The sequence below is a fragment of the Larus michahellis genome, chromosome 3 (genome assembly GCF_964199755.1).
Source record: "Larus michahellis chromosome 3, bLarMic1.1, whole genome shotgun sequence".
Lineage (NCBI taxonomy): Eukaryota > Metazoa > Chordata > Aves > Charadriiformes > Laridae > Larus > Larus michahellis.
Genome location: NC_133898.1, coordinates 123,730,669 through 123,743,398, shown reverse-complemented (window position 1 = coordinate 123,743,398; position 12,730 = coordinate 123,730,669). Strand labels below are relative to the sequence as shown.

At 41.2% G+C, this 12,730-nt stretch overlaps 1 protein-coding gene across 1 annotated transcript in view; it reads right to left on the bottom strand.

Annotated features, from left to right (window-relative positions):
- FKBP1B (FKBP prolyl isomerase 1B) overlaps positions 1–12,730 on the bottom strand; it is a 46,366-nt gene that overhangs the window by 31,587 nt on the left and 2,049 nt on the right. Inside the window, exon 2 of the mRNA XM_074581982.1 lies at positions 11,909–11,956. Coding sequence (XP_074438083.1) covers positions 11,909–11,956 — 48 coding nt within the window. The remainder of the gene's footprint in view (positions 1–11,908; positions 11,957–12,730) is intronic.

Genomic DNA, 12,730 nt, shown 5'->3' with positions numbered 1-12,730 from the left:
TCTTAATGGCACAGGTAAGAACCATTTTTTAATGAGGCATTTCCATCTTGATCCAATGCGCTTTCAACACCTCTTCTTATAGTTACAGGCTCTGGAAGCCCCCAGTGTTCAGATATCAAAGGTCATGACTTTTGAGTTCCAGCCTGGAAAAGGTAGGACATGACAAAACGGGCTCAACCCACGACAGATGATAGCCCTCAGCTGTGCTCTGCAGAACCACTGCTGACTGACCTAAGAGCTGTGAACCTGTCCCTGCTATTTCTTCAGCTGAAGACAAGGTGCAAATGACAGCAGAACAAAGTTCAGAGCAGATCATAAAACGAAAGCTATTGATGGAGCTGTCTGTGCGCTCCAGAAACTCCCCTGGCAGGGTGGGACAGACGCAGTTGTAGCTTTTCCAGAGTTGTTGCCAGCTGGCCACTGTGGGACACGGAGGGTGTGGGGAGATAGTCACACAGGCAGTGTGACAGAAGAGCATCTCCTGCTCTCGTCAGTGGAGAGAGACGCTTCCAGAGAGCCATCTAAAGCCCAAGCCAAGGTCACGTGGTTCAGCATGACACTGCAGAAAAGATTGTTCCTCTCCATGAATGACAGATGTCATTGAAGAAGACTTCTCCCCCATTGTTAGTCTTTATGATTAACATTCCAACTTCCTCCAGAAAAAAGCACAACAGTTTCAGAATGAGAGAAAATTACGCCTAATTCTGCTTTTACTCTGTAATTTAAGTGTGCTTGGCTAGTGGTCAGGTACAGAGGTACTGCAAACTATGGCTGGATGCTCCTAATGTGGCTGCACGTGTGCAGTAGGGTGACCATCATGTAGTATAACTTCCAAGCAAGAAAGACAAGAAAGGGTTACAGCAGGGTCAGACAGAATAACTTCCTAATAAGAAAAAATAAATTTGCCTTACAACAAAAATGGGCAGAAACCCTGTGAGACTAATTCAGATCACAACTGAACATAAGGCTGAGCTGTAAAATTCCGAATCACAACTTTAAGCACTGCCACAAACTGTGGTTAATATACAATACTTCAGCTCAGACTAACCTGATGGCCTTCTATGATGGATAAGGGGAGAGCAACTGATATCATATATCTTGACTTCTGTAAGGCCTTTGACACGGTCCCATGCAACATCCTTGTCACTAAATTGGAGCGGTATGGATTTGATGGATGGATTATTTGATAGATAAGGAATTGGCTGAATCCAGATGGCCATATCCAAAGAGTTGCAGTCAATGGCTCAATGTCCAAATGGAGAGCAATAACAAGCGGTGTCCCTCAAGGGTCCATATTGGGATTGGTACTGTTCACTATCTTTACTGACATAGACAGTGGGATTGACTGCATCCTCAACAAGTTTGCAGATGATACCAAGCTGAGTGATGCAGTTGATTCACGTGAGGGAAGGGATGCCAGCTGGAGGGACCTTGACAGGGTCGAGGCCCACGTGAACCCCAAGAAGTTCAACAAGGCCAAGTGTGAGGTCCTGCACCTGGGTCAGGGCAATCCCCCATATCAACAGACTGGGGAATGAATGGAATGAGAGCAGCCCTGCAGAGGACTTGAAGATACTGGTGGATGAAAAATTAAACATGAGCTGAGAACATGTGCTTGCAGCCCCAAAAGCCAATGGTACTCTGGGCTACATAAAAAGAAGTGTGGCCAGCAGGTTGAGGGAGGTGATTCTCCCTCTCTACTCTGCTCTCATGAGACTCCCACCTGGATGGAGTACTGCATCCAGCTTTGGGGTCCCCAGTACAAGACAGACATAGACCTGTCAGAGCGGGTCCAGAGGAGAGCCACAAAAATGATCAGAGGGATGGAACACCTCTCCTTTGAAGAAAGGCTGAGAGAGTTGGGGTTGTTCAGACTGGAGAAGAGAAGGCTCTGGGAAGACCTTATTGCAGCCTTTCAATATATAAAGGGGGCTTATAAGAAAGACAGAGAGAAACCCCTTCCCAAGGGCTGTAGTGACAGCACAAGGGGAAACGGTTTTAAGCTGGAAGATGGTAAGTTTAGATTGCATATGAGGAGAAACTCTTTATGATGAGGGTTGTGAGACATTGGAACAGGCTGCCCAGAGAAGTTGTGGATGCCCCATCGTTGGAAGTGTTCAAGATCAGGTTGGACGGGCCTTTGAGCAACCTGATCTAGTGGAAAGTATTCCTGTCCGTGGCAGGGGAGCGGAACTAGATGATCTTTAAAGGTACTTTCCAACCCAAACCATTCTGTGATTCTGTGATTCTGTGATATAAGTGCTGGCAGCTAGCCTGTGAATTTCAGCCTCAGATCCTCAACCTTCAAAATAAAATTTGTGGGAAACGCTTTTCCACCAAAATTACAGCTTTCACAACAACAAAATTTACTTCAGTTCTTCAGGCTGAAAATTGTACATTCCAGTCTGGAAATGGCAACACTTCATGGCGATGCCTCAGGAACTTGTCTGCTGTGTGACTCATCTTCTATTTTATTTTATGTGCTCTAGATATGGCTAGATTTCACCTCCAAAAGTACAAGGCCCTCCTCTCTTCCTGGAAACCCCTGCTTATAGCATAAACAGAAATTTATCCACAGAGGAGAATGAAAATATAAGTTCCCATAACTACAGTACCTATATCGCATTATAGTGTAATTTCCAAACAACCACTTGGGTTTTTTTGTGGTTTGTTCTTGTTGTGGTGTTGGGTTTTTTTCCTAACAAAGGGTAAAGAATTTTAACAGAAAGCTGCTACTTTTAAAGTTGCAACAGCAGCAACTTCAATGGGTTTGGAAGTAGCAAAATAGCATTATCACTTTGGTCATTTAAAACTAGACAGAATCAATGCATCAGGGAGTGCACTGTTTGTAGCAATCATAGATTGGAGAATGAACTACTGAAGTGTTAGGTCTTTTCCTCTGCCCAGGAGGAAAACACCCTTACCGAACCAAAAGTCTTCAATTTGTCACTGAGAACAGAATAAAAGAAGACAATCTTGCTAAATCAAGGTAGTCGCATCGTTAAATGTGCAAAGGGGAGTGATTTAGAGCAGCAAGAGACAACTAAGAACCACTAACCATGCAGGATTAAATGCAGAAGATCTGGAAGTGGAAATCAGACTTGGGATACCATAAGCAGAAACAGGGAGAGATACAAATCAAATGTGCCTCACAACCACTGCGTTAACAGACTTTTAGAAGATGCAGGATGTTGGATGGGACATAAAGACCCACACTGCCTGATTGCATGGATCTGCTGCTGTCCCACCTACAAAGATCCACTGGCTCTGTCTGATGACACCACGGTTACATTTAAGATCCCTCGCACCGAATGCTGTACAAGGGAGTACGGACTTCTGCAGCCAACAGTCTTGGGAGAAAAAAAAATAAAATTAAGATTTACAATGCCCTTGAGTAACTAATGCTAAATAATATATCTCAACTGAGAGATGTCGCTTTCAATATAAAGCCCCCGAGCAGCCCCCTGGCGCTGGTTCAGCAAGACTCAGCAGAACTCATGCCAGCGCCGAATCGCTGCTTCCCGCAGCAGTATGTTTCCTCCGAGGCCGCCCGTTCAATCGCTTACCAGCGCCAAAAGACGGGCACCGCATGAGCTCCTTGGCAATGGTCCCCCCAGGATATCCCACGCACATCACTGCAGCACTAGGACCAACCCACTGAGCTCTGAGGATCACAAGCCTGCGGAGATCTCTGGCCACACAGCAACGGCTTATGCCACACACCTGAACTGTGGCTGCCATGTACCCGCTGCAGAGAGATGACACCACATGTTGTCTAAGTAAGAAAATATTACCCCTTCCGCAAACCCTGCCTGGCTAAGTTGCCTGGCTTAGGAACCATAATTAAGCTCTTTATGTAATCAATGGAGAAAGAGGTGCATCCAAAGGCTAACTATTTAGGTAGCCTGAGGTAACTAAGCTCTCAATTTAGACTTCTTAATTAGGTAAATATAGTGATGTCAGTTCTATTTTGCCAATAAAGGGAGACAGGCTTATAACTGGTGCCAGCTGATAGAGTTTCTCATTTAGCTGATGTAGTAATTATTTGTACATTTTACACTAACAAATACTATTCACTGCACAAGTCAGCCCCAGTTCCAACAGTTGTTTCAGCAATTCTTTGATTTCTTGGGGCATAAATTATTAGAAAATAATGTAATTCTTGTGAGGACCTGGAATTCTAATGATCAAGAATTGATGTAAACCTTTTGGGTCATAGTCATTAACTATATGTATGAGCTGTAAGTAGGCAGAGTGGCACACTGGGATAATTGGAAATAAGTGCAAAGAGAACCCAGCAAAAATATTTTGTTTGAAAATGAGAATATAATTTATTAAAAGATGGCAGTATTTTGGACCAGTTCTGAGCTTTTAAAAACTTGATGAACGGAGGCTATTAGTTCTCTGGGTCTTTAGATAATCTGCTTTGTGAACTTTTTTTTTTTTTTTTAATATCTTGAAATCCACTTCTTCAAGGTTTTTGTGAGGTAGGAGTAGGTGGTTTAATTATTTGCTAGCAGTTTCATTTCTATGCACAATAGGAAGGGAGCATGATGCTACAATCCCTCCATGAAAGGAAATCCTGTAGAGGTTAGCAGGTGCTCCAAAATCGAAGCTAGCAGTCACCAAATCATTCAGCATGTTTCATGCTGACAGAGAAGTCTCTGTCAAAGAAGAAAGTGGCCGTGTACGTTATCTTGAAGAAATCTCTTTATAATCTTCTTTACTCTGCAAGAAAAAAACCTCAACCTGTCTTTTTCCTAAATGAATATAAGACAGGCAACCCTGAAGTCTTCCCTTTCTTTGCACAAAGCATATTAGCCATCCAAATAACACCTCAATGCCACAGGGACCACTTTTAAGGGGAGAGACTTCCAATTCTTTGTCAAACCATCACTTCTCAGCTGAGATTGCCAATAAGAACGCTGTTGGATAATTCAAACTCCTTTCTGTTTCACTTACCCACATTAAATAGCATCTAATACCACAGGTAATTTCAGTAAAACCGATGGGCACAGTACACAGCAACGCAGTTTTCAGTGCAACGGAGGAGCAACTGGGAAACTTGAGGCTACAGTTTATTACGCTGATCCTTTTCCATCAGGCAACAATCTGGTATTTTCAATTTAGACTCACTAATTCGGCCGCTGAAGCTGCTACGTTTTTTCTTACAAATCTCTGAACCTTTTTTATTCATCAAATTATTTTTTCACGTCAGTAACCTCTTCTTACAGCGAGTCTCACGGTCCTCACAAACATTAATTTCATGATAATTTTGAGAGGCACAGCCCCCTTTCCTGTCAAATTCAAAAAATGAAAGAGCAAGTGATATACCTGAAATCTGTCACTAAGCTGGCAGCAAAATGCATAGGAGAAATCTTTTTGGCTTCTGGACTGTGATCGCCATCAGGCTGAAGTCGCTAAAATGTTTCCAGAGGTAACCAATCTACATTAAAAGGAGTAAAAATCTCATGTTTGCTTATTTATTGTGAGAATTTTAAGACTTGCAAATCGTTTCTGAGGGGCAACAAAATACAACGTTATTCACTGAGAATTAAAACTACTTTTTGCAGTTATGATTCACCAAAGAAAAAGGATGCTTGTCAGTGCTTAGCTGCCACCAAGACCTCTGGAGAAGTAAAAGGCTTTCATCCTTTCAAACCAGGGCAATTTGAAGCGATTACTTTAAGTAAAATAATACAGAAAATTGTCAGGCCCCAAAAGATGGACAGACATCACACTCTCCTGGTATAACGTATCTTGGGAACATGCTCCATAAAACAATTAAGTTCTTTCTAGGTAAGCAAGATTTAGCTGGCTATGATTCAAGACTCAATTATAATGTCTGTTACAATAAAATTCTTATTAATGATAATTCTAATTGCAGTGTTCACTATCCTCTTCCAAACTCAGCTAGACAGTTTCCTGGAGACAAAGAATTTTGATTAAATTCCTTAGTTAGTTCAATTTTCCTCTCAGACACACATGCCCAGCTCCCACTGAAATGGTATAGATGTTTCTGAAAGCGGGACCAGACAAATACCGTATTCCTGTACTCACCTGGCACAAACTGCTTTCACACAAAGCTAATGTACATCCAGTCGTGCAGATACTGAGGCTCATAGATAAATATATGACAATCTGCAAAATTATTCTGAATTTACATTAGTCTTTTGGGGAGTATGTCAGTATAGACAAACCTCTGGCTATTACTGCATGCGCTTAAGACTCAGTTGATTTTGATCCAAGAAAAATAGGCAGATCTGTTCTCTTTTTGGCAAGAGTTATTTCAAGGGAATTGCATTATATTTGCATTGTGTTAAATGGAAAATGCCTTTTTTAAATAATGATAAATCAAGCATATTCTATAAATTGCTGTTAATCTGCATCTATGCAGTATGCTTTTGTTATAAAAAAATGTAAAAAAAAAAAAGCTTTCAACTTCACAGACACCACCATAACTCTCACCATTACACTGCTGCCAAAGCTAAAGAAATAATATAAAGTAATTTTGGTAATATACAGGAAAAGAAGATGATACAAGTTTGCCCTCAGATTAATCATTTGTTCTGCTTTAAATAAAGGCCTGCTTCCTAAAACGGAATGAATTTGTACAGCTCAGCTGAAATAAATGGAGCAGTATTCATTTATTTCAATAGGGAATTTCACTTAAAGCATTTTAAAAAAAATAAATTAAAAATCAACTTCTTAGTATTGAAATACTGAAGTGGATAGGGAGGTGCTGAGCTCTTCTCCCTGGGATCCAGTGACAGGACATGGGGGAATGGTTCAAAGCTGCATCAGGGGAGGTTCAGACTTGACATCAGGAAACATTTCTTTACCAAGCGGGTGGTGAAACACTGAACAGGCTTCCTGGAGAGGTGGTCGATGCCTCAAGCCTGTCAGTGTTTAAGAGGCATTTGGGCAACACCCTTAACAACATGCTTTAATTTTTGGTCAGCCCTGAGGTGGTCAGGCAGACGGGTGAGATGACCACTGTAGGTCCCTTCCAAGTGAAATTATCCTATCCTCTCCTATCCTATCCTATCCATATTTGGTGCAATTTTGTGGGCATTACCCTTGCCTAAAAAGTCTATGGAAAATCTTCTCCTATAGAAGTCCAGTTTAATAAGTAATTAATGATTTAATGTGCCTTCATAGTCTCACTCAAACAAGTCTGTCCCAGCACACTACAAATACTGAACATCATCAGTTCCTTAAAAAAGGTAATTGTATTATTATCACAGATTTACAGGATGAAGAAGTCAAGAATCCAGCTCCGCGACAAGCTACGTGGTACAACACAAGAGAATTTCAGCTGCAAATAACTTGGAAAAAAAGCTGCCTTCTCATTAAGAGCAGATTTGGGACCAGCGTACACAAACTTTGTTTGAGGGCACACCATCATCCAGCAGGAGGGCCAGGAATGGGACTCAGCTTCCCAGAGTGCAGGTTTTAACCCACACTCTCTAGACAGACCATTCACAACCTCAGCAAAGGATTTGTTTAGGGGCATTTTAACTGAAAGTCACGCTCTGTATCACTTTCATAGATCTTTGAAAATTCTGCACTGCTAATTCCCAGAGTCAACAAATTTAAATCGCAGGAAACAAAACTGCAGAAAATGCCTCAATTCTCTTGATACACTCCAGGACTAATGACACTGTAATTTGTTTACTTGTATTACTGTCAGTATTACAACGTAACCTGAAGACCCAATCAAGATTAGGACGCCATTACGTTAGGCATGAAGACGGAGGCAGTTCATATCCCCCACTGCCTGCAATCTATCTACACGAGGCAGACAAACTACAACTATCATTTTGCAGATGGAAAACAGAAGGAGTAAGCAGATTGCCAAAGGCTTTCAGAAGCTTGCTCAATGAAATCTCTGACAAAAACATGACATAAACCATTGCTGCTGGAAATGCATTTTGGTGCCAATGCACTACCTTATCTATTTGTCCCATTACTTTATTATTGAGTCAGTTAACTTCTGAGACACAACATAGAAGCTGGACGAGAAGAAGAAATTACTATATTTGTTATATTTCTTAACAAAGATAAAACATACGGGAATCTGACCACATTCTTCCATGATATACTAAGATTGGGATTTGGTTTCCTGTTCTATCACAGTCCTCCTATCTAATCTTCTGCAATGATCTTGAACATCTGTTTGTGTACTTAACTCAGGCTGTGCAAAGCTGAAAAATTAGCAGGTTATTTACAGTACCAAAGTTAGGCACTAAGGCATCTTATGTAGTCAGAAAGGGCAATTAGGTACTTCTGAAGGGTAATCCAAAAATCCTGCTCTAATCGTAAAGCAGCCAAGAACTACTCCTTAGGAGAAAAAAAAAAAAAAAAAAAATTATTTGCTTAAACCACGAGAACGTTCTAAGCCATTCCCTAGTGAGCTTGCACCTTAACTCCTGCTGCCACTGGAACTTAGGTCTGGCCATTAAAGCATCACAACACATTTGAGGATCAGACCACAAAGTCTGCTCCTGAGATTATGCATTTAGTCGAACAAGGAGAGAAAGAGGCAAAACTGCCACTTGTAACAGCCTAATAGCTGGAGCTCTGACAGCAGAAGTGTAAAACTCAATCACAGCTCTCCTTCATCTTGAGGAGATTCCAGTTCTCACCTCCCACTTCTCTGGAACACGTAGGGTCGTCAGACTAGAAAACTACCCTGCCAAATCCCTACCTTGGTGATGCATGAATCATAAGATTCTGGAGGATGAGCAGAAAGGACTCTATAAAGTTCTGACAAATATCTAGGGTACCAGCCCTTGGTCCTCTCTGTACTTCTTCTGCATGGACTGCCAGGATAACTCATGCAAACAGCTTGCTCCTAAAAACCTTTTTCCCAAAGATGCTTTAAAGCAAGCTACAGGCCTCTTACTCCTGTAGTCCCAGCAGTCCCCTCCTGTCCACGCTCTCTGCCATCACTCCCCATCACATTGTAAATGCACATCTGTGAGACTCGTGGAGAGAGAGGGCAAGATGAAGAAGTAAGACAAAACAGAGCCCGCAGCCAACTCCTCATTTGAGTCTCCTTAAAAATTCCTAACTTCCTCTGGCAGCCCCTTCTAGTCTCCTCCTCCTCCTTGCTGAAAACTCTTGAGACATGAATAATTAGTGGACAGGCAATGATTTTTCTATGCATGCACAAAACCCCTAGCTCTTCAGGAAATCACGGAACCAACCATGTTTGTGCCAAGGAGCTGTTATCGCCACACAGTGTGTGCATTGGCATGAGAGCAGAAGGGCCACTGCAAGAAGTTCCATGGCCTACCAAGCTGTCAAGACTACGCACCACCATATGGGAAAACCACTGGATTAAAGAAAAAAAAAAGTATAAAATTAATCCCTGAAGACAGGGACTGGAATACAACTCCATCAATACTCCTGCATGAGTGCCTGAACTAAGTACTCACCCTCTTGCCTGCTCCTTCTCTTGCCCATGGCTCTTGCATTCTTCACTGCTGAATGTCCCAAGCTCAACTGGAGGGAGCAGGAAATTTCAGCTTCTTCCACCCCAAGAATGTAATGGTTGCAGTTAAGGATGTGGCAAACAGAGCTACGACCCTCTTCTGTTGTAAAAGGCAATGGAGCGTAGGTTTGCCATGTCCAAAACAACTGTTCAGTCATTATACATAAAGTCGGCTCCCACAGGCCGTGTTTTTGACTGAACGCGGCCGTCTCTGCTACGCTTGACACTGGATTCAAAGCTGTGCTCAGAGCACTCCAGTGAGGTCAGGTTCCTCTTGGGATCCAAACGATCTCTAGATCTCGGTGGGGTCCAGTCAGTGCATGGTTGCCTCACTTCCCAGACCACAATGCCTCCCTACAGGTATCTGTGCCTAGCTCCTGACACATAGGCTGAACATGGAGACAACTTGTGAGCTCTACATGGTCCCGATGTTAAGCAGCTCTAGAAAGCAGGATTTCTGGATCATTTCCTTGCACCTAGGCATCTTAATTTTTCCTAACTCTCATTTTAGATTACAAGGCAGACGTTCTGGTTATCTCTGTGGACATCTCTGTAACTTAGTTACCCGCTTCCTAAAGCAGGACTCGTAGCATTGAGTACAGCAAGGTCTAATGAGATCATGTAAATAAGACAGAGACCATTTCAAGATGAATCCCAGGCATATCCGGAATTGCATCAGTATACAAAGGAGTTATATTGTATTCAGATAAAACAGTTTTAAATTAAAACTTGACATTCATATGTTATCTTCCCCACATGCTTTACAGACCACTCAAACAAAACACTTTATCCCCTAACCATGGGCTTCCTTTAAAAATATTACCACCAAAGACTGCTTCAACATTGCAACAGCACTGGAAATGAGACGATGGGCTTTTTTCTGAGACCTGTTCTAATCTGGAAGTTAGAGAGGTTGCATAGCACCAATGGCGAGATATATGGAGGAAGCACAGTTTACGCTCGAGATGATTGATTTAATGAGTTTTCATAAAGTCTTCTATGTCAAAGCCAGCTTATGATAGCCTCATCTAAGATGGTATCTAATATCAGTAAGAGTATGCAGCATCTTGTTATCTTCCCACATTTACCATTCACACTCTCTCTGAAATTATCCAGCAAAATTGTGCTTTGTGGGAGCCACCAGCCTCAAATTTTTCTGCCTATTTCAGTTCTGACATTTAAATTTATCTCAAACTAACCGGGGGTGGGAGGTGACAATCTTATTTCATAAAAACTTTTGAAGTTTGTACCGGAACAGAAACATATCTTTCAGCATCTTCACAAAAATAGTTTGAAAACATCTATTTTCAGATCTAAGTTACAGAGGAGCGTCTGTAAGAGCTGAGACTGGCATGGGAGACCCATGTGTTTAACTTTTAATTCAAACTAGAAATCCTCATCCGATCAAAATCCTCTGAATGTACAAATGTATAGGAGGTTAAACCCAGACATCCTATATCCCAAGCCAGTGCTCTAACTCCTGTATAACCTTCCGAATATTGGTATTATTTAAACTCTATCAAAAAGCTTCTTGAAAACAGAAATAGGTTTACTTCATTAGTTATATTTACTGGAAAATGTTCCCACCTTGCTCCAGCTGTAAACTACAGAAGCGAGTACAAAACTGAAAAAAAGCAACAGTTACCAGTGAGAAATTTCCTGTAATACTGAACGCCAGAGGAAAACATTACCTCACAGGTCTAGGCCCAGATCAGTAGCTGTCAATCCCCACATCACCTACGTTTTGCCTTCTTAAGGAAAAGACACATAAAATGCTAGCTCTTGATGTGAACTTCCCAGCTGGGGACTCGGACTGCAGAGGTTTTTGCATGCTTTTGACAATTTACATAACTGTATACAAAACATAATGTTACAAACTGATTTAAAGGACATTTTCCCTCTGCGCAAAGGTGCAGCATAAACAGCTCCATTAAGTAACTCACCAGTTAAGATTCACACGAGTCCATAAAGCAGGTGTTAAATAGACCTTGTATTGATCTCTTCAATCTGGAATGAATTTTACTGCCAGTACATAGTCACATGCTTTTAAGATATATACAATCATTAATTATCTGTATCAAGATCAGAGTCTGGAAAAATATGAACCCAGCATTTTCACTGTTTCATGGTTGATTTCACTAGCTAGGATAACGGCTTAAAGAATCAGGTCACAGCTTCATCTGTTAACCTCTCACCATTGAATGCTACACTTGGCATCTACTAGCCTGCACATCTAGATACTGTAGCTAGAACTGCTAGCTCAAAGTAAAATATTTGGGATTACAATATAACAAAATGGATTACGAGTGACAGAACAAAGCAAAAAATACAACAAACTTATTTGAAATGGCAAATCACTCTTGAACACAAGGCAGTTGGTATCAAGAGAATACTCAGAACATGCCTTACCTGTGTAGTGCACCACACACGTCTGACCCTTCTTTGGAAATGTCCGTCCTGTTAAAATTATAAAAGGTTATTCTTTTATTTTCTCTGATTAATCTGTGTGGCTAGGCAGGTTTATCTTTTAAGAGGAAAATGCCAGATTGAGATTTGTATTGACTATGCTTTATAAAATCACTAATATGCAAGGCAGCAATGAGTGTGGTTTAGGGTAGAAGGTCCCACCTCAGCTCCTATTTAGTTTTTAGACCAGATAATATTTTCCTTATGTAATTTTCCCTATATATGTGGGCATTGTATATGGATTTACATTCTGTAAATGCAAAAGGACTGTCAAAACTACACGGATTATAACCTTAAAATTCCCAGAATGCTTTTGTTGTAATTTTTCAAATAAAGTCTTAGTTTGACATTGTGAAAAAAATCCATTTGTATTCACATTTCTAATGCCTTTCACTCAAGACAGCTCTAATGAGCTGGGGAGGGTTTGAAAAACAAATTTTCACACACAAAGGCAGTTTAATTTTGTAGCATTGGGCAACAGTAAAGCAGCAATACACTGAGTTCTCATAAGAGCCTCCTAAAAATTTTCATTCTGAAAGGAAAGCTTGAGTTGTTTTCTTGCCACAGAAAAACAAAATTACCATTTCCATTTTACCTGTTCTACGTACTGCCAAAGGCACTAAAAGCTAGGGAAAGATTTTCCAGGTTCAATTAGATGCCAACGGCATATTAAAACAGCTAACCTTGATTTCTCAAGTAAGGTTGGCCAAGGAGGGCCCAGGCTCAGAAGAACTTAAAAATATGAATGAGACCAATTATTAAGGA